General features: G+C 46.4%; 1 protein-coding gene across 1 annotated transcript; it reads left to right on the top strand.

The window, feature by feature from the left end:
- The first annotated feature begins 279 nt into the window (after window positions 1-279).
- On the top strand, window positions 280-21,349 carry syt8 (synaptotagmin VIII). The gene is made up of 8 exons (XM_078414822.1): window positions 280-403; window positions 5,098-5,261; window positions 8,903-8,992; window positions 9,348-9,515; window positions 10,049-10,216; window positions 15,032-15,149; window positions 16,674-16,807; window positions 21,050-21,349. Exons 1-8 carry the CDS (start codon window positions 280-282, stop codon window positions 21,284-21,286), a joined length of 1,203 nt encoding a protein of 400 aa, XP_078270948.1. The 3' UTR covers window positions 21,287-21,349.
- The last annotated feature ends 474 nt before the right edge of the window (window positions 21,350-21,823 follow it).

The raw sequence follows: 21,823 nt of genomic DNA on the forward strand, positions 1-21,823 counted from the left end.
GTTTTTGCATTACATGTTTGTACGCTGAGGATTAGCAAATAGAATGATTTCTCCAATGCTGTCTTGCAAACAGATCTAAATATTTTTAGAGATACAGCATGGAAACTGGCCCGTGGGCCCTTCGAGTCCATACTGAGTATCGATCACCCACTCACACTAGTTTTATATTTAATTTATTCATTAATTTATTCATTTATTTTGTTCTATTTATAAATACTGAAGAGGTTTTCTTCTTCCTTGTAGGTTATTGCTTTAAATCTGATATCAGAACAGGAGAAAATGAGTGCAGCCAATAACATCACGACTAACGTACCAGATGTCACTGTTCATCCAACTAATACAACCCAAATCGCCACAACTACAAGTGGGAACTTCATTGACAACATAATTAATAAAATTCCATGTAAGTATATACATTTTTAAAATGTGAACAATATCGAGAACAAATCAATGAGGTCTGAAGAAGGGTCTCGACCCGAAACGTCACCCATTCCTTCTCTCCCGAGATGCTGCCTGACCTGCTGAGTTACTCCAGCATTTTGTGAATAAATCGATTTGTACCAGCATCTGCAGTTATTTTCTTATACTTATGTCACTGTGCAGTTGCATATGTGACAAATAAAGCACGACCAAACTATTGAACAATTGGTCAGTCTGACGAAGGGTCCTGACACGAAACATCACCCATCCTTTTTCACCAGAGATGCTGCCTGACCCGCTGAGTTACTCCAGCACCTTGTGTCTATCAGAAACATGTCGACAGATATTAGCATAGAACATAGAATATAGAACACACAGACACCCGGATGCACGCGCGCACGCGCACTCCCACACGCATGCAAACACGCGAGCGCACACACACACACACACACACACACACACACACACACACACACACACACACACACACACACACACACACACACACACACACACACACACACACACACACACAGTCCATAGTTCATAGTTGAGGTTAGTATTACGCGGTGTCCAAGAGCCTGGTGATTGTTGGGATGAAGCTGCCTTTGACGTGGACATTACAGTTTTCAGGCTCCTGTATCTTCTTCCCGATGGCAGGAGTGTAATGAAAGTGTGGCCAGGGTGGTGTGGGTCTCTGATCACGCTGGGTGCTTTTTGAGCCAGTGACTCCCATATTTCCCTTTGATGGTGGGGAGGTTGATGTGTGTTTTCCCGGTCAGAAAGCAAGAGGAAAGAAGATAAATAAATGAAGTATTTGGAAATCTATATCTCTTGTTTGTTAGCTTGTTTGTGACTGAACTTCAGCCAAAACGGTACACGATAGCGTGACAATTTTAGGCCCACCTTACTCACCATTGTCACTTTAGTGATAATGCAAGTCGTTTTATTGAAATCGGTGTTATATTTTTAAAGTTATTCACATTTTAAAGTTTAAAAGAAGGGGAGGGAGAGGGGAGGAGGGAGGGAGGGGGAAGTGGGGGAGAAGGGAGAGGGGGGTTGAGGAGAGAGGGCGGGGGGGAGGACAGGATGCTGCACCAATGCAGGAGAGGTTTGGGCCCAACGGGTCCACTTGGTCTAGTATTTTATAAAATGCTCTAGCTAAATCAACAAATAATAATGAAAAATGGCTTAAAGTGGGTCAGGCAGCAACTGTGGAGGAGATGGATAGGCGATGTTTTGGGTTGGGACCCTTCTTCAAACTGGTTGTAGTAGGGGAGAAAGTTGGAAGAGAAGTGGGGGCGGGACAAAGTCAAGCAAGTGATAGGTGGGTACAGGTGAGATGGATTTGTGGGCAGATGGATGGACAAAGGCCAGAGATGAAAAGACAAATGACTGTGAAATAAGGAGAGAAGGGTTGTGTTTATACACCTGATGTTTGCCGCATCATGTACAAAGGAACACATAGGGATGCCAAGGTTGGTTGAGATTCAACTCAATAGTTGAGAAATTGAATTAGGCCAGTTAATTACCCGCTGAGTTACTCCAGCACTATGAGTTTTGCTCAAAATACCACCATCTACAGTTCCTTGTGGATCTCTCTTAATTGTATTACTCCTCTACAATTGATAGAAACAAGGATCTGCAGATGCTGGTTAATACACAAAAAGGACGTAAAGTGCTTGAGTAACTCAGCAGGACAGGCAGCATCTCTGGAGAACACAGAAAGGTGACTTTAGACTCCAGAGATCCAGTGCATGATCAGGCCCTTCGGCCCACCTGAGGGCCGTCGGCCCACCTGAGGGCCGTCGGCCCACCTGAGGGCCGTCGGCCCACCCGCGTCCTACACACTAAGGATAATTTTACAATCTTACCAAAGCCAATTAACCCACAAACCTGTACGTCTTTGGAGTGTGGGAGGAAACCAGAGCACCCGGAGAAAACCCACGCAGTCTCAGGCAGAACGTGCAAACTCCATACAGGCAGCACCCAAGGTTCGGGTCGAACCCGGTTTTCTGGAGCTGGAAGGCAGCAACTCTACCTTTGCGCCACTGTGCCACCCCTTTGGGTCGAGACCCTTCAGTCCTGACCCAAAGCGTCACTTAGCCATGTTCTCCAGAGATGCTGCCTGACTCTTTGACACTTTGTGCCCCCTCATTGTACCTCAGGGTATCGGTCAGCAATATTGATCAAGTTTTTAAACAATAGTATCTCCCGCAGGAGTTTTATCAAAATAGATTTGTGTATAACAAAGTCACGAAGATGTCCCAGGCTAGGCAATTACTGCACAAAGCAACGATCACAACAATGAGTCAGAAAGTGCTGCTGAAGTCAGGAGCAAAAATGCTTAGTAAATGTAAACTAGAATGATTCCATCCGATAAGCAATATTAAACGAAATTCAAAGGGAAATGGTTCTGAAAAATATACCCTCAATCAGTTCGCTTTGGCTCTTGTGTGCAATTAATTCAATTTGCACAAATAATTAGCAATTTCTCGACTTGATTAACAATGTCCTGGGAGTTCTTGAATACAGCCCGCGGAACTAGTTAAGAGTGGGGAAAATGTAGGTGCCAGCTTTGTTGTTAATTACTATTCGACGTTGCAACAGGGGGAGTCAAATGGTGCATGTATTTTAGAACATAGAACATTGAACAGTACAGCAAGTGAACAGGCCCTTCGGCCCACAATGTCCGTGCATGTCCCAACATGATGCCAAGTTAAAACAAACCTAGTCTGCCTGCACGTGATCCATAACCCTCCATTCCCTGTATATCCACGTGCCTATCTAAAAGCCTATCTAAAAGCCTCTTAAATGCCCCAGCCGAATCTGCCTTCGCAAATGGGACTGGCTTGGATGAGGCATCTTGGTCGGCGTGGATGAGTTGGGCCGAAGGGCCTGTCTTCGTGCTGTGTGACCCTATGATTCTATCAGTACCCCGTTCCTGCCTTCTCCCCATACCCCCTCACTCCGCTATCCTTAAGAGCTCTATCCAGCTCTCTCTTGAAAGCATCCACCGAACTGGCCTCCACTGCCTTCTGAGGCAGAGAATTCCACACCTTCACCACTCTCTGACTGAAAAAGTTCTTCCTCATCTCCGTTCTAAATGGCCTACCCCTTATTCTTAAACTGTGGCCCCTTGTTCTGGACTCCTCCAACATTGGGAACATGTTTCCTGCCTCTAATGTGTCCAATCCCCTAATTATCTTATATGTTTCAATAAGATGGCTCTTTATTATCTGGCTCTTTATTATCTAAATTTCTTGTCCACTCGCTATACACAGTACACTTGGGACAATTTCCAGAGTTTGAGACCCTTCTTTAGGCTGATTGTAGTGGGGGGGGGGGGGAAGCTGGAAAAGAGTGGTGGGGGCAGAGTGACAAAGCCTGAAAGTGATAGGTAGATACAGGTGAAAGCAGGCTTGATTGGCAGATGGTTGGACAATGGCTGGAGATGACAAGGACACAAAAGGGAGTCAGGTGAGGAGAGAAGGGGAGTGAGATGTGAAACCAGAGGGAGGGTATGCGTGAAGGGGACTTGGGGAATGGGGAAATGAGGGCAGGAATGTTGGGCAAATGGGTGCACACCTGGGTGGGGAACAGGGAAGAGTGCCCAGGGATGGGGAAGGGGAGAGGGAAAAAAAAGAGCATCTGCAGTTCCTTGTGTGTACGCCACAGATGATGCCAGACTCAGTGGGTCCAGCAGCATCTGTGGAGGGAATGGTCAATTTTTTTGTTCGTTTTTCAGATTTTAGAGATGCAGTGCGGAAACAGGCCCTTTGGCCCTCCGAGTCCGTGCCGACCAGCGATTACCCCTTACACTAGTTATATCCGACACACGAGGGACAATCTTACTGAAGCCAATTAGCCTCCAAACCTGCACATCTTTGGAATGTGGGTGGAAACCGGACCACCTGGTGAAAACCCAAGCCGTCACAGGGAGAACGTACAAACTCCGTACAAACAGCACCCGAGGTCAGGATCGAGTGCAGTCCGTGGTGCTGTTAGGCAGCATCTCCACTGCTACGCCACTGTGTCGCCCTAACAGGTGACATTTCAGGTCAGGTTCCGTCTTCAGAAGATTGGAATCGCAACTGGAGTAAAGGCAGGACTGCTTTTAGGGTAGACACAAAGAACTGATGATCAGCCATGATCACATTGAATGGCGGTGCTGGCTCGAAGGGCCAAATGGCCTACTCCTGCACCTATTGTCTATTGTCTATAATTGCAGATGCTGGTTCACAAAGATAGTCACTGGGGTAACTTAGCGGGTTAGGCCGGATCACTGGTGAGCATCGTTAGACGATGTTTTGGGTCGAGACCCTGTTTTTTGGCACCAGGTTTGGGATTATTGTGAAATTAATGTTGACTTTTAATGAGTTCTTGGATTGGAATTAGAAGTTAGATTCCAAAGATTTAATTTGGTTAATGTTGGGGTTTTGTCGTATCTGATTGAAGTCGATTGGTTCATTTTGGAAGGTACTGACCTGAAACGTCACCTCTCCATGTTCTCCAGAGATGCTGCCTGACCCGCTGAGTTGCTCCAGCACTTTTGTGTCTTTCTGTGTAAACCAGCGTCTGTGAGGATTTGTTTCAAATATCTTCATGTCGGCTTTGCCTGCTTTCATTTTCACCTCACAATTCATTGATCGTTATCTTCTCTTATTTCTTACCCAGTACCAAGATGGGCCTTGATTGCCATCGGTGCCGGTGCCGGTCTCATTGTCCTCATCTGTGTCATCTGTATCTGCGTGAAATGTTGTTGCAAGAAGAAGAGGAAAAAGAAAAAGAAGGAGCAACTTAACCTGGAAAATCTGAATGGCTCCATCACCACGAATCTGGTGGGTGTTCCATAACAAAGTGCGTTCTTATCCTATAACTCTACTCTTTATGTAGCAACTCCACTGTAACAACCTTTAGAAAGGTTCATTTTCGTGAATCAAACATACAAAGGGGAAAGATTTAATAGGACTCTGAGGGGCAACTTTTTCATCATAGGGTGGTGGGTATATGGAACGAGCTGCTGGAGGAGGTAGTCTACACAAGTCCAATGGATGGGAAAGGTTTAGAAGGATGTGGGCCAAAGGTAGGCAGGTGGAATTGGCATAGATTAGGCATCTTGGTCGGCATGGACAAGTTGATCCGAAGGGCTTGTTTCCATGCTGCCTGACACTATGACTCTCAATCTCAAATGAGTTTAGAGATAGAGAAATTGATTGGTTGATTGAAAGATACATCATAGAATCAGGCCCTTCGGCCCACCGAGTCCACGCCGACCAACAATTACCCGTTCACACTAGTTCTATGTTATCCCACTTTCTCATTCACACACTACACACTAGGGGCAATTTACAGAGGATGATTAACGTACAGCGTAGGCTTACTAGGTTAATTCCCGGAATGGCGGGACTGTCGTATGCTGAAAGATTGAAGCGGCTAGGCTTGTATACACTGGAATTTAGAAGGATGAGAGGAGATCTTTTCGAAACATATAAGATTATTAAGGGGTTGGACACGTTAGAGGCAGGAAACATGTTCCCAATGTTGGGGGAGTCCAGAACCAGGGGCCACAGTTTAAGAATAAGGGGTAGGCCATTTAGAACGGAGATGAGGAAAAACTTTTTCAGTCAGAGAATTGTAAATCTGTGGAATTCACTGCCTCAGAAGGCAGTGGAGGCCAAGTCTCTGAATGCATTCAAGAGAGAACTAGATAGAGCTCTTAAAGATAGCGGAGTCAGGAGGTATGGGGAGAAGGCAGGAACGGGGTACTGATTGAGAATGATCAGCTATGATCACATTGAATGGTGGTGCTGGCTGGAGGGGCTGAATGGCCTACTCCTGCACCTATTGTCTGTTGTCTATTGTCTATACATGCCCGCTTGTCTTTGGAATGTGGGAGGAAACCAGAGCCCCCAGGGGAAACCTATGCGATGACAGGGAGAACGTGCAAACCCCACACACAGAAAACATCTGAGGTCGGGATCAAACCTGGGTTCCTAACGCTGTGAGGCAGCAGCTCTACCAGCTGCACCACTGTGCTCCATGAATGATTCTTAACATTGCAAAAATATTTTGTCATTTCATCTTTGCGTGACAAGTCTGCAGTTATACCAGTAATATACAGGAAATGGAGTGATAAGGATCATGTTCAGGCAGAGGAGATGAGTTTATCTAGTCATTATGGTTGGCACAGACACTGTGGGCTGAAGGGCCTGTTCCTGTTCTACGCTCTATATTACATTAATTTAACATAAGCGTTGAAAAATTCATTACAGCACTGATCTGTGTAAGCAGTCAAAATAGAGGGGCAAGGCCTTAAACAGATTAAGCACATACACAATAATTTAAAATTGGAAAAAAAGACACAAAGTTTACTACCACAATATTTAAAAAAACATTTGGACAGGTACATGGATAGAATAGTGTAGAAAGGAACTGCAGATGATGGTGTATACCGAAGATAGACACAAAGTGCTGGAGTAACTCAATCAGTCAGCAGCATCTCTGGACTCGACCCAAAACGTCACCCATCCTTTTTCTCCTGAGATGCTGCCTGTCCTGCTGAGTTACATGGATAGGATAGGTTTAGAGGGATATGGACCCAATGCAGGCAGGTGGGACTAATGTAGATGGGACATGTTGGCATGGGAAAGTTGGGCCGTAGGGCCTGTTTCCACGCTGTATGACACTATGTCTCTATGACTATGTGCTGGAGTAAACCAGCAAGTCAGGCAGCATCCCTGGAGGATATGGATAGATGACGTTTCTTGCGCCTAGTTCTTTATGGCTAGTAACATTTATCATCCTGACTATAGCCCCCTAACATTGCCTCATCCCTTTTCAATCAGTCTGAAGAAGGGTCCCGACACCAAACATCACCCATCCATGTTCTCCAGGGACGCTGCCTGGTCCACTGAGTTACTCCAGCACTTTGTGCCTTATTTTGCAAATGAGCATCTGCAGTTCCTTGTGTGTCCAATGGAAAATTGCATGTGTTTAGAGTCAATTTCGGTGAATGAGTATAGGAATGGTCGGTGAATCATACGGTGCAGAATAAGATTTGGACAAGCTAATTCTGGAAGGGTTGATGCCTAGAAAGTATGTTAGGAGAAGCCAATTCTTGGAGATGGGCTGGTATTTTCATTTGGCATTTGGATAGTAGACATTTGGATAGAAGAGGAAGATTGAGATAAAGTACACCTAAACTTGTTTATCCACTGTATGAAACAGAGCAGCATGTTCTAAACTCAGTCTCTTTTGAATTCCACTATACGATTAATTAACCCAAAAGTTGCTAAAGAGATGTACAGGGAGAGCACAATGTTCATTCATTGAAAACACAAATCGTTTGCATGTTCACTACAGTGATTTATAAAACGGACTCATTACAAGGAGAATTAATTCCTCCCTATTCTTCCCTGCCACCTCTTACCACCTTTCCATGTCACGCATCCAGTCAGGCACGGCTCAATCCTTCTAGTATCTGACTCTACAGGAATAGGCTAATCAGCTTTTAAATTTTAATCTGAACTAGTTAAGTGTAGTTTCGAGATACAGTGCAGAAACAGGCCCTTCAGTCCACCGAGTCCACGCCAGCCCGCACTCGAACACTATCCTACACACACTCGGGACAATTTACAAATTTACCAAAGCCAATTGGCCTACAAACCTGTACATATTTAGACTGTGGGAGGAAACTGGAGCACCTGGAGAAAACCCATGCACATCACGAAGAGAACGTACAAACTCCATACAGACAGCACCCGTAGTCAGGATCGAACCCAGGTCTCTGGCGTTGTAAAGCAGCAACTCGGCTGTTGTGCCACCATTTTGCTGAAAAGTTCAAAACAAAGTCAATCAACCGTAACTTAACTGGCATCTATATTGTTACTTTAACAAGCGATGTTAAATTAATGTTTAACTTAATGTTAAATTTCAAGGGCCTTTTACAATAGTTCATTCCCTTTTCTCCCCTCTCCCATCGGCAGAAGATACAAAAATTTGAAAAGATGTACCAGCAGATTTAGGAACAGCTTCTTCCTCTCTGCTGTCAGACTAAGGAACAGACCTTCCATACGTTAGGTGTAGTCTCAATCTTCCAACCTACCTCATTGCAGACTTTGCATTTTTTCTCCTTAGATGAGGCGGTAGTTGAGGCTTGTTCTGTACACCTACCACCCTCTGTGTAAGAATGTTGTATCACAACATTTAACAAAACATTTTTACAAATACATGGATTGGGTAAGTTTAGAGGAATATCGCAGGCAGGTGGGACTAGTGTAGTTCGGGCATGTCGGTCGGTATGGGCAAGTTGAGCCGAAGAGCCTGTTTCCACGCTGTATGACTCTATGACTATGAGACAAGAAGGGATTTACTAATTCTCCACAATCCTTTCTGCAGGTTGCTATTAGCACAACTAATTTACACATTCTATCTTTAGTCAAGATGGAAAGATTTAATGTTTTGCTATTGTGTTTAAAAGGTGCAACCAGATTTGGATGATTTGGATGGAACGGTAGAAAATTATGGAAAATTGCAATCCTCCTTGTACTATGATGCGAAGAATGAAAAGGTAGGTATATAATTCCCGTGGTTGATTTCATGTGTCCATTATTGTGGACTTGAAGCAGTCTTAACTTTTTGAAAATGATGGGTTAAAACTGTACAAACAATGAACTGCAGATGCTGGATTATGCTGCCTGACTCGCTGAGTTTCTCCAGCACTTGGTGTCTGTCTTTGGGTTAAAAGTATAGTTAGTCAGGATTCCTGCTTATCAGGATTCAGAGACCTCTGACTTGGAAGTACATTTAAGAGACAAGATTCAAGTGTAATTTTTAGCCATATGTCTTGAAGCAGTAATTTTGGTTGAATAATGAACACTCACTATGCACCTAAGGTACAATGCTCTGCCTCTGATACCTTGCAGCTTACTGTTGGAGTGATACAGGCAGCGGAATTAAAGGCGATGGACTTTGGAGGGTCATCTGATCCTTACGTCACTGTGTATCTTTTCCCAAATTCAACACAGAGATTTGAAACTAAGGTGTTTCGAAAAACACTGAATCCATTGTTTAAAGAGCAATTCGCATTCAAGGTACTTCTTACATTTATTTTTAAAGGAATGATCATTTGCCAAGATATTGAGGGGCCTGATGCAGGGAGAGGTTGAATAGGGAGAGGTTTTCATTCCTTGGCACGCACGAGGCTGAAGGGTGATCATATAAAGGTGTATAAAATCATAAGGGGAATAAATAGGGTGAATGCACAATGTCTTTTACCAAGGATAAGGGAATCAGTTTTTGTTTACACAGAAGGTGGTGGGTGCCAGGGAATGCGATGAAGGCAGATATAATAGAGGTGTTTGAGACTTTTGGATAAACACAAGGATATGCAGATAATGGATGGATGTGGATCATGTGCAGGCAGATAGGAGTTGGTCTTGGCACCATGCTTGAAAGACACCCTGTGGGCCCATGGGCCGGTTCCTGTACGATGTTGTTTTATCTTCTCCCTCTCTCTTGGAAATAGCATACAGCCAGACCCGAGCTAGTAGGTAGCATTGAAAATTACAATGAGCTGTTCCAATGTTTTCTAATTCACTCAGTTGTTGCCTATCCCTCACCCCAGGCCAGCCAAGATGAGATATCGGAAAAAACCGTGGTGATGAAAGTGTTTGACTTCAACCGATTTTCCAAACATGATATAATTGGTGAAGTGAGAATCCCGCTACAAACTGTCAACCTCAATCATGCCATGGAGGAATGGCACGAGTTAACCAAAGCTCTGAAGGATGAGGTAAGTTCAGTTTAGTTTAGTTTACCGAGGTGCAGTGAAAAGCTTGTTCGTTGCGTGCTATCCAGTCAGCGGAAAGACTATACTTGATTACAATCGAGCCGTCCACAGTGTACAGATACAGGATGGGGGCGGCACCGTGGTGTGGGTTTTCTCCAGGAGCTCCGGTTTCCTCCCACACTCCAGGCGTTACAGGTTTGTAAGTACTTGGCTTCTGTAAATTGTAAATTGTCCCTAGCGTGTAGGATAGTTCTAGTGTATGGGGATCACTGGTCGGCGCGGACTTGGTGAACCAAAGGGCCTTTTTCCACACTGTATCTCTGAACTGAACTAGACTAATATGGCACAGCAGTAAAGTTGCTGCCTAACAACGCCAGAGACCTGGGTTCGATTCTGACTAAGGGTGCTGTCTGTACAGAGTTTGTACGTTCTCCCCGTGACCACGTCAGTTTGCTCCCAGTGCTCCGATTTCCTCCCACATTCCAGGGATGTGCAGGTTTGTAGGTTAATTGGTTTCGGTAAAATAATCGTAAATTAAGCTTATTGGGTAGCATAGTGCTAATGTACGGGTGGATTGCTGGTCGATGTGGATTCGGTGTGCCGAAGAGGCTGTTTCTGCTCAATATCTCTAAAGTCTAAAGATAAAGGGAATATGTCCGATTAAAACATAGTCCCAGGGTCTCCAAAGAGGTAGATGGTAGCTCAGGACCGCTCCCTAGTTGGTGATAGGATAATAAGGTTTTATCAGCAAAGACCTAGGCAGATGTTTAAATCAAAATTATAGAGGCTGCCGATCGAAAATATAACAGAAGGTGTGTTTAGTCTAAAGAAGGGTCATGACCCAAAACATCACCTATCCATGTTCTCCAGGGATGCTGCCTGATCCACTGTGTTTTCTTTGGGCTCCATATCTGAGGAAGGATATGGTGGCTGTCAACAGTCTAATATTGGGTATTAGCTGAAGCCATGGAGTCATACAGCTCAGAAACAAGTCCCTTTCTTGATTAGTATGGGTGTCAAAGGCTATGGGGAGAAGGCAGGAGAATGGGATTCAGAGCGAAAGATATTTCAGCCATGATTAAATGGTGGAGTAGACTCGATGGGCTGAATGGCCTAACTCTGCTCCTATAACTTATGAACTTCCACAAAGTGCCTAGAAAACTCACCGGGTCAGACATTACTAGTTGCTTCTTTTAGTTTTGAATAAAACGTTGGCTTTCTGAAAGTTTTAATCCTTGATAACTTTGTGTTACTCTGGACCTGAGAGTGGGAAGATTGTCAAGTATATTTGGGAAACTACTTCTTCCTGAAGCAGCTATTCCCAAATCCAAGGCTTTATAAGGCGTTGGTGAGGCCACAATTGGAATATTGTGAGCAGTTTTAGGTCCCGTATCTGAGGAGGGATGTGCTGGTTTCAGAGAGGGTCCAAAGGAGATTTACAAGAATGATCCCAGGGAAGATTGGGTTACCATATGATGTGCGTTTGACGATACTGTGCCCTGACCCAAAATGTCACCTATCCTTGTTCTCCAGAGATGCTGCCTGACCCGCTGAGTAACCAAAACACCAAAGTTCAGTTTTCTTGTCACCTTTGTTCACAGTTTGTTCCTTGCTGGACTAGAAGCTGGAAACACGGGTGATAATTTGCAAAATCTTGCGGCAACTCATTTAAAAAAAGCAACATTATCACATAAGCGAAATACGTGCCAGTAAAAATTCACATTTCAGCTTGAAATGCAGCTGGGAACCCTCAGCCGAATGCTATTTGTCAAGGGAGGTTCCAAATGAAACAGGCACGGACACTTTAAAGGATGCTCAACACAATTTATGCATAAAATATCAATGCAAATGGCTCCAACCTCTCGTCAACGTGTGACATTTTGTTCCCTGTTTGTATATGGATCATATTGTGTGAGACAGCCTTTTGAATTTATGTGAAGACTGCTGTTTCAAAAGAAGCATGGAACTCACATTATATATTTCTATTCTTTAGGAAGCCGAGGATTTGACCATATAACTCATAAGCGTAGTTCTAGAGAGATAATAGAGCTAAAACAAAGTGCAGAAATATAGAAACTTGGAGCAGGAGTTAGCCATTTACCCCTTTGAACCTCCTCCATCATTATAGATACAAGGAACTGCAGATTCCTTGTGTTCGCGTAACGCAATGGGTCAGACAACATCTTTGGAGATAAAGTTTAGTTATGCCAGCACTTTGTGTCTATCTTTGGTATAAACCAGCATCTGCAGTTCTTTGTCAGTCTGAACAAGTGCCCCGATCCAAAACGTCACCCATTGTTTACTCCAGAGATGCTGAGTTACCCCAGCACTTTGCGTACGTCTCTGCTCCAGCGTTGGTTGTCCAAATTCAGTACACTGTCCAAGCTTTGTTTCCATATCCCCCTAGTCTTAAGAACAATATCCAAGTCCTTCTTGATTATGGAGAGACAAGGAATTGCAGATTGCTGGAATCTTAAGCAAAACACAAAGTGCTGGTGTAACTGAGCAGACTGGCGGCATCTGTGGAGGGGATGGACAGACAACGCTTAGGGTTGTTACAATGGCAGTGAGGCTTAGTAATAAGCAAGAAGATATTATGTTCAGTTGAACGTATTGAGATAGCTGGAAGTTTGAATCTCTGTTTAAAATTAATGGGAATAGACCCCCAATACTCTTTGGGAATGATTGCATTTGAACATACCACATTGGTGCAAGAGCTAAGGAGGCACCCTCACGCCTCTATTTCCTGAGGAGACTGAAGTAAGTTGACAAACATCTGCAGATGCACCATAGAAAGCATGCTGTCGAGTTGCATCACAGCTTGGTTTGGGAACAGCTCTGCAAGAAATTGCAGAAAGTTGCAGAAGTAGCCCAGTTCATCACACAGATCAGCCTCCACACCATTGACTCCATCTATACTCCATGCTGTGTCGGAAAAGCAGCCAATATAATCAAAGACTTGTCCAACCCCAGTCATTCCTTCTTATCCTGCACCCATTCGACAGAAGATACAGAAGTTTGGAAGCACACGCCACCAGACATGAACAGCTTCCTCCTCTGCGATCATGCTTCTGAATGGTTCTTCCATAAGCTAGGGTACTGTCCGATTCACCTATACCCCATTACAGACATTGGACTTTGTCTCTGGAACTGATTCGCTATAATGCTGAGAACTATATTCTGCTCTCTGTGTCTTCCCCTTTGCTCTACCTATTGTACTTGAGTTCGATTTGATTGTATTATTTATCGTATTTCTGATCTGTTTGGGTGGCATGCAAAACAAAACTTTTCACTGATACTCCAAATACTCTCTGAAATGGAAAATTCCTCAAATAACCTTTAGATGCATTGTCAAGATAAGTTGGTGATCAGACCGCATTTGGAGTATTGAGAGCAATTTTGGGTCCCTTATCTGAGGAGGGATGTGCTTGTGTTGGAGAGGGTCCAGAGGAGGTTTACGAGAATGATCCCGAGGATGATTGGGTTAACCTATGATGAGCATTTGAACCTGCTCGAAGGTATCACAAAATGCTGGAGTAACTCAGCAGATCAGGCAGTATCTAGGAGAGAAGAAATGGGTGACGTTTCGGGTCGAGACCCTTCATCAGTCTGCAGATTCACCACCCTCTGGTTAAAGAAATCCCTCCTTATCCCCTTTCTAAAGGCACATCCTTTTATTCTGAGGCTTTGAAGAAGGGTCTCGACCCGAAATGTCACCCATTCCTTCTCTCCTAGATGCTGCCTAACCTGCTGAGTTACTCCAGCATTTTGTGATACCTTCGATTTGTACCAGCATCTGCAGTTATTTTCCTACACAGTTTGAACCTGCTCCATCATTATAGAAACAAGGAACCGGGCCTGTACTCACTGGAGTTTCGAAGGATGAGCGGGGACCTCATTAAAACTTACTAAATAGTGAAAGGCTTACATAGAGTGGATGTGGAGAGGATGTTTCCACTAGTGAGAGTGTCTAGGACTGGAGGGCAAAGCCTCAGAATAAAAGGATGTGCCTTTAGAAAGGGGATAAGGAGGGATTTCTTTAACCAGAGGGTGGTGAATCTGCAGAATTCATTCAATTCACGTGGTGGAGGCCAAGTTATTGGGTATTTTTAAAGTGGCGATTGACAGATTCTTAACAGATACACCACTATCGTATCTTTGATCGCCACCACCCCTGGCAATGTGTTCCTGGCTCCCACCGGCCTCCATATAAAAAACGTCCCCCATACATTGTAGTAAACCAAACATTGTGAATCAAATGGGTTTTATTAACGAAACAGTGTTTGAACACACGCGCGCTTAGGAGAACGGTTAGGTGCTGGTTGCTGTTGAGAGGAGCACCACGTGTCTGTTCACTTGAGGGCTCGAGCTGAGCTTCTCATCTCCAACTCCATGTCATGTGATCGTTCCAGTTCTGGTGACGGAGGTTTGATCAGTAAGTGGCTTGACCTTGAGGTAGCGCCACAACATCTCCTTTAAACTTTCCCCCTCTCACCTTATAGCGACGTGCTCTATTGTTTGACATTTCCACCCTTGCAAAAAGGCTCTGACCGTTTACCCACTCTATGCCTCTCTTAATTTTATATACTTCTGTCAGGTGTCCCCTCAACCTCCAACATTCCAGAGAAAACATTCCAAGTCTACCCAACCTCCGCCTGTAGCTGAAACCGTCTAATCCAGGCCACATTCCATTAAAACCTCCCCTGCACCTCGTCCACATCGTTTTGGTAATGGGGCAACCATGCATGCAAAAGTGGCCAGACCGGTTCTTCAGAGCTGCATTATGACTTTCTTTATATTTTCTTGTTTTCTTATTAGGAAGAGAATCTCGGTGATATTTGCTTTTCGCTTCGCTATGTCCCCACGTCTAACAAGCTGCACGTGGTCATTTTGGAAGCCAAGAACCTGAAGCCAATGGATAAAGGAGGTTCATCTGGTAAGAGTTTTTAAAAAAGGTTTTGAAATGTGTGTGGCACAGTAGCATAGCTGGTAGAACTGCTGCCTCACAGCGCCCAAGACCAGGGTTCAATCCTGACCTCCGGTGCTGAGAATTTCATTGAGAATGTCACTCAACGTACAATGGTCAATGGTGGTTTATTATCACATGTGCAAATGCACAATTACATTATTTTCTTTGCCTACAGTCCAGTAAAGTATTGCCATACCTAAGCACAATCCCCGATTAGCAAAGTGTACAGAAATAGCCCAGTGAGACCACACACAAGAGGTGCCTCATGTTGGCGCAAGTTTCAAAGTCCAGTCTTGTGCTGTGGGTCCTACGAGCGGCATCTGATCCAGGCGAGTCCCAGGCTTCTGCAGGCCTCTAGCCATCACCTTCCCTTTGAACGTGTGGAAGGGAGAGGGAAGCGGGCGTCCGGTCCGGTTAGGGGTCGGCGGCGGAGACGGCCATGGAGTGGGTGCCGCCATCTTACCATGGGTCTCCGGCGGCCGCCGCCTTTGCCCCGCCACGCTGCCACGGCCACCACTCCTCGTACAATGTCGGCGGGCAGGGCCAGGGCCAGGGCGACCTTGCCTCCCGGGGGCAGCACGGCCGGGTTGGAGGCGACTGGAGGCCGGGTCTCCCGGGCTGGGGCAGAAGCCTCGCCGGCGCCCCGGGGAGACTGGAGCCGGCAGCCTGGGGCCCGTACCTGAGGCCTGAGGAGCAGCAGCAGCCGGCAGACGGAGCTCCCCTCCCCGCCCGTGGGACAGCGGACCACCGCCCAGAGAGAACCGCCCTGGTCTCGACCGTCCCCCCAAGCTGTGGGATCAGCCGCAGGACTACCCCCACCCCCACGATGTCTCCACTGTCTTGTGTGCATGCTACAAATGCAGTCAGCAAGTCGTTGGTTCCAGCGGCTTAGGGCTTGTCTACCTAGCACGTGAAGCCTGGGTTCGGCGGATTGCGCGGAGGAAACCACCAGAAGGTTCAACGGGCAGAAAGACGATCCCAGCAAAGCGTCGTGGAGCGCAAACAGGGCAGAGTGAGATACGTACGACACTTCTGACCATCCACTGCATCCTGACCTGTCCCCAGCCGTCCCGACTATGTCTTGCTGCTGGAACCCGATAGGCCGGGACGAGAGAGTGAGGCCGACGGTCTGCGCAACTCCCCCTCACTTAAATCCAAGTCAGCGCAAGTCATGACCTCAACCTCGGCCAGCAGACCCCGGCTGGCGGCGATCCCAATCAGCGGTCGAAATAATGATTGAAAGTGAAGTCATGGTCATCTTCGAACCTGAAGGACGAACAACAACAACGACGTGTGGATGGTCCCGTAAGAATGACATCGTTCCGTTTCGGTATATGTGACAACAAAACACTCTTGACTTTTGATTTTATTCAGCCAGCATCTGCAAAGTCTCAAAACAAATACTTACCACATACTGCTGGTGAATACACCCAAAGAGACTGGAGTTTGGTTCCTGTCAATAACTGAAAACATTCTTCGTATTTCTTACAGATCCCTATGTGAAGATTCGCCTGATTCTCAATAATAAAAAAGTTAAGAAGAAGTCAACAACAATTAAAAAGAGCACCCTGAATCCATATTTCAATGAGCCTTTTGCGTTTGATGTGAATTTTGAAGATATACAGGTGAGGAGTAAATGCAAAACATTTAAACATTATGGCACTCGAGACCCGGGTTCCATCCTGACCTCGGGTGCTGTCTGTCTGTGTGTGACCTCGGGTGCTGTCTGTCTGTGTGTGACCTCGGGTGCTGTCTGTCTGTGTGTGACCTCGGGTGCTGTCTGTCTGTGTGTGACCTCGGGTGCTGTCTGTCTGTGTGTGACCTCGGGTGCTGTCTGTGTGTGACCTCGGGTGCTGTCTGTGTGTGACCTCGGGTGCTGTCTGTCTGTGTGTGACCTCGGGTGCTGTCTGTCTGTGTGTGACCTCGGGTGCTGTCTGTCTGTCTGTGTGTGACCTCGGGTGCTGTCTGTCTGTCTGTGTGTGTGTGGGGTTTGAGATTCTCCCTGTGACTGCATGGTTTTCTCCGGGTTTCCTCCCACGTTCCAAAGATGTGCAGGTTTGTTGGTTAATCAGCTTCTGTAAAACTGTCCCTAGTGTGTAGGATAGAACTAGGACTGCGTGGACTCAGTGGACCGAAGGGCCTGTTTCCACGCTGCCTAGAGAGTCATGGAGTGATACAGTGTGGAAACAGGCCCTTCGCCCTTCGGCCCAACGTGCCCACAGCGGCCAACATGTCCCAGCTTTATTAGTCCCACCTGCCTGCGCTTGGTCCATATCCCTCCAAATCTGTCCTATCCATGTACCTGTCTAACTGTTTCTTAAACGTTGGGATAGTTCCAGCCTCAACTACCTCCTTTGGCAGCTTGTTCCATACACCCACCACCCTTTGTGTGAAAAAGTTACCCCTCAGATTCCTATTAAATCTTTTCCCCTTCACCTTAAACCTATGTCTTCTGGTCCTCAATTCCCCTACTCTGGGCAAGCGATTCTGTGCATCTACCCGATCTATTCCTCTCATGATTTTATACACCTCTATAAGATCCCCCTCATCTTCCTGCGCTCCAAGGAATAGAGACCCAGCCTACACAACCTCTCCCTGCAGCTCAGACCCTCTAGTCCTGGCAACATTCTTGTTAATGTTCTCTGAACCCTTTCCCATAACATGGTGCCCAGAACTGAACACAATATTCTAAATGTGGTCTCACCAATGTCTTGTACAAATGCAACATGACCCTCCCACATTCTATACTCAATTCTCTGACTATATCTCTAAACTCTCTCCGTTGTGCACAAATTTAATTCTGGGTCCAGTACACAGAGTCGCTTGGCTTCGGCGCCATCTTGCTTACCTGGTCACTGCAGTAGGATGTGAGGGTTCCTGCTACAACAACTCTGCAAAAAATCTGACCAGAAAATATTCACGTCCAGACACCAAATCAGAACACATGTGATTGCAGTTGTCAGACCTTCCATCCAAACACCCGCTGACACTCAGTATTCGGACTAACAAAGGATTGTCACTTCAGTGAGGTTCTTTGGCAGTAGGAATGCAGTCTCACTTGAGAAACTGTGCTCAGAATAATTTAGCGCCTCTAATATAGGAATAGAAATTAAGTCCCACTGCGAGTTAGACACAACGTTTCACTCCTGTGGGCACAGTTGGAATTCAGCACAGTCTGCCTCACATTGATGTCTTCACTTGTCTGGTAATAAATAGTTATCCAAAATGACTTGGAAGAACAAGATTGATCCCATGAATAGAAATTACCATGGGCATCACATTGTAAAATGAGAGCCGAGTCAAGTCAAGAATGTTTTATTGTCACATGTCCTGAAACGGAACAATTAAATTCTTATTTGTAGAATTTGTAGCAGCACAACAGATAGGTAAACAAAGTACTATAAATATACAGTATATACATATATATATATATATATATATATATATATATATATATATATATATATATATATATATATATATATATACATACATATATATTATATATATATACACACACACACACATGCACATATATATATGTGTGTGGGTATATATATAATGAGTTTATATATAATGAGTGTATATATCCACTCGACCAAGTGGACTTATTCACAAAATGCTGGAGTAACTCAGCAGGTCAGGCAGCATCTCGGGAGAGAAGGAATGGGTGACGTCTCGACCCGAAATGTCACCCATTCCTTCTCTCCCGAGATGCTGCCTGACCTGCTGAGTTACTCCAGCATTTTGTGAATAAATTGATTTGTACCAGCATCTGCAGTTATTTTCTTATATTAGACCAAATGGACCCGTTGGGCCCAAACCTGCATTGGTGCAGCACCCTCTCCTCCCCCACTCCCTCCTCCCTCTTCCCCTCCCCCTCCCTCCCTCCCCCTCACTCCTCCCCTCCCCCCCTTCCCTCCCCCCTCCCCTCACCCTCCCCTCCCCCTCTCCCCTCCCTCCATCCCCCTCCCCTTCCCCTCCGCCCACTCCACCCCCCTTAACCCCCCTTATCCCTCCTCCCCCTCCCTCCCTCCCCCTACCCTCCCCCTACCCTCCCTAGGAGATAGAATTAAACTTTAAAATGTGAATAAATTAAAATATATAACACCGATTTCAATGAAACTTCTTCCATTAGCACCAAAGGGATGACGGTGAATAAGGTGGGCCTAAAATTGTTGCGCTATCGTGTACCATTTTGGCTGTAGTTCAGGAACAAACAAACAAATAATCGAGGGTTTTAGTATATAGACTAGACCAAGTGGACACGTTGGGCCCATTCCTCGTAGAGGGGGGACAGGGAAGGGGAAAGGGTGTGAGTGAGTGAGCCCTGGACCCAAAGCTTCCCCTGTATTGTAGCACCCTCAACCACCCACTCAATCCCTCTTATCCCCCACCCCCACTTGCCCCTCCCCCGTACTCCCACTCCCCCAGCCCTACCTCCACCCCATTTCCCCCTCCCCACCCCTATTCCCCCCTCCCCTCCCCTCACCCCCAACCGCCCCACCTCCCTCCACTCCCCCTGCCCCCACTCTCCCTCCCCGCACCCCACTCTCCCCCCAACCCCAATCTTTCCACCTCCCCACCCCCACTCTCCCCCTGCCCCCACTCTCCCTCCCCGCACCCCACTCTCCCCCCAACCCCAATCTTCCCACCTCCCCACCCCCACTCTCCCCCACCCCACTCTTCCCTTCTCCCCACCCCACTCTTCCCTTCTCCCCACCCTGCCCTCCTCCCCACCCCCACTCTCCCTGCCCGCACCCCTCTCTCCTCCCCCCACCCTGCCCTCCTCCCCACCCCCACCCCCACTCTCCCCCCACCCCCATTCTCTCCTCCCCCGCCACCTTTCCCAACTCTCTCCTCCCCACCCCCCCTTTCACCCCACCCCCTCTCTCCTCCCCCCACCCCCACCTCCCATTCTCCCCTCTTCCCCACCCCCACTCTCCCCTGCCCCGCACTTTCCCCCTTCCCCCCCACCCCCACTCTCTTACCCCGACCAATCTGTCACTGAAGGAGCTACTCAGTGCAGTGACAGTGTTCTGCTTAGGGTTGGAAGTCGTTGTCCAGCAGCGATGTTAGTTTTGCCATCATCCTCCTCTCTCCCACCACCTGCACTGAGTCGAGGGGGCAACCCAGGACAGAGCTGGCCTTCCTGACCAGCTTGTCGAATCTCTTCCCTTCCACCGCTGAGATGCTGCTGCTCCAGCAGACCACTCCATAGAAAATGGCCGATGCAACCACCGTGTTGTAGAAGGTCCTTAGTAGTGCCCCCTGCACTCCAAAGGACCTGAGTCTCCTTAGCAGCTAAAGTCTGCTCTGGCCCTTTCTGTATAGCGCATCAGTGTTTTCAGTCCAGTCCAGTTTATTGTTGAGGTAGACACCCAGGTACTTATAAGAATCCACCCTCTCGATGTCCATTCCCTGGATGTTCACCGGTGTCGGAGGGGACCTGGCTGCGCCTGCGGAAATCTACCACCATCTCCCTGGTTTTCCCCGCGTTGATCCGGAGGCAGTTCCGCTGGCACCAGTCCACAAACTCCTTGATCGGTTCTCTGTACGCCCTGTTCTCGTCGCCCGTGATGAGGCCGACGATGGCAGAGTCGTCAGAGAACTTCTGTAGATAGGAGTCTGCGGAGCTGTGCCTGAACCCCGCAGTGTACAGGATGAACAAGAATGGCGCCAGCACTGTTCCCTGCGGAACCCCAGTGCTGCAGACCACCCTGTCCGAGACCAGGTCCTTTGTCCTCACATACTGTGGTCGGTTGGTGAGGTAGTCCAGAATCCAGGATGTGAGGTTCACCAGTAAACTAAACTAAACTAATCTCAACGGGACTTTATCCATCACTTTTTTCCTTCTCTTCTTACAGAAAGTGAAGCTGGTGATCTCCGTGTGGGATCACGATAAGATGTCAAAGAACAATGCCATTGGAAGACTCTTTCTCGGTTGCGGCGCCACTGGTAATCAGTTACGACATTGGTCTGACATGCTGGCCAACCCCAGGCGGCCAATAGCGCAGTGGCACGTTCTCCAAAGCAAATCCGAAGTAGACAAGGTGCTCAAGGAGCTTAAAACAAATTCTCATCAAAAAGGCAAAGGACATTGAAGCATGAGCACACTCCATGAGGAAGGAGACCGAGAGATGATCTGCTTCAGATAGATCTCTTCACCCACACTCTGGACAACATTTTGCGTTCAAGGAACTGCACCAAATTGGAGGAGCTCGAACATTTTGTCTCTCAACCAAAGTCAATGTACAAAGTGGAATATATTTATGGAAGAATCACCATACCTACAGCTTTGTGATCCGGGTTGCAATTGTAAAGTTGATCCTCGTGTACATTGCAGTTCAGGGCAGCCCAGATACATTGCAAAGTTGGGATATCCTATGGGGAAAACTGACCACATCGAAAATAGATGAACCATAATCATTTACCCTGAATAAATGTCAACATTACTATAATTTAAGGGCTGTTGTACTGATCTCCAGGTTGAATTACTATTTTAATGGGCCATGATCTTTATGATTGTACATTTGGTAATAACATGTAAAACAATTAGTTAAAGCACGCTCTCACTTTAATAAAAAAAACAAATTGCAGGAGTAACTCAGTGGGTCGGGCAGCATCTCTGGAGAACATAG

This window comes from Rhinoraja longicauda, chromosome 18 (assembly GCF_053455715.1).
Source record: "Rhinoraja longicauda isolate Sanriku21f chromosome 18, sRhiLon1.1, whole genome shotgun sequence".
NCBI classification, from domain to species: domain Eukaryota; kingdom Metazoa; phylum Chordata; class Chondrichthyes; order Rajiformes; family Arhynchobatidae; genus Rhinoraja; species Rhinoraja longicauda.

Excerpts from the sequence above, each read along its gene's own strand:
- syt8 (XM_078414822.1), top strand. The coding sequence starts at position 280 with ATGAGTGCAGCCAATAACATCACGACTAACGTACCAGATGTCACTGTT. Across the intron at positions 404-5,097 it reads CATAATTAATAAAATTCCAT|TACCAAGATGGGCCTTGATT; the intron begins GTAAGTATATAC and ends TTTCTTACCCAG. Across the intron at positions 16,808-21,049 it reads TGAATTTTGAAGATATACAG|AAAGTGAAGCTGGTGATCTC; the intron begins GTGAGGAGTAAA and ends CTCTTCTTACAG.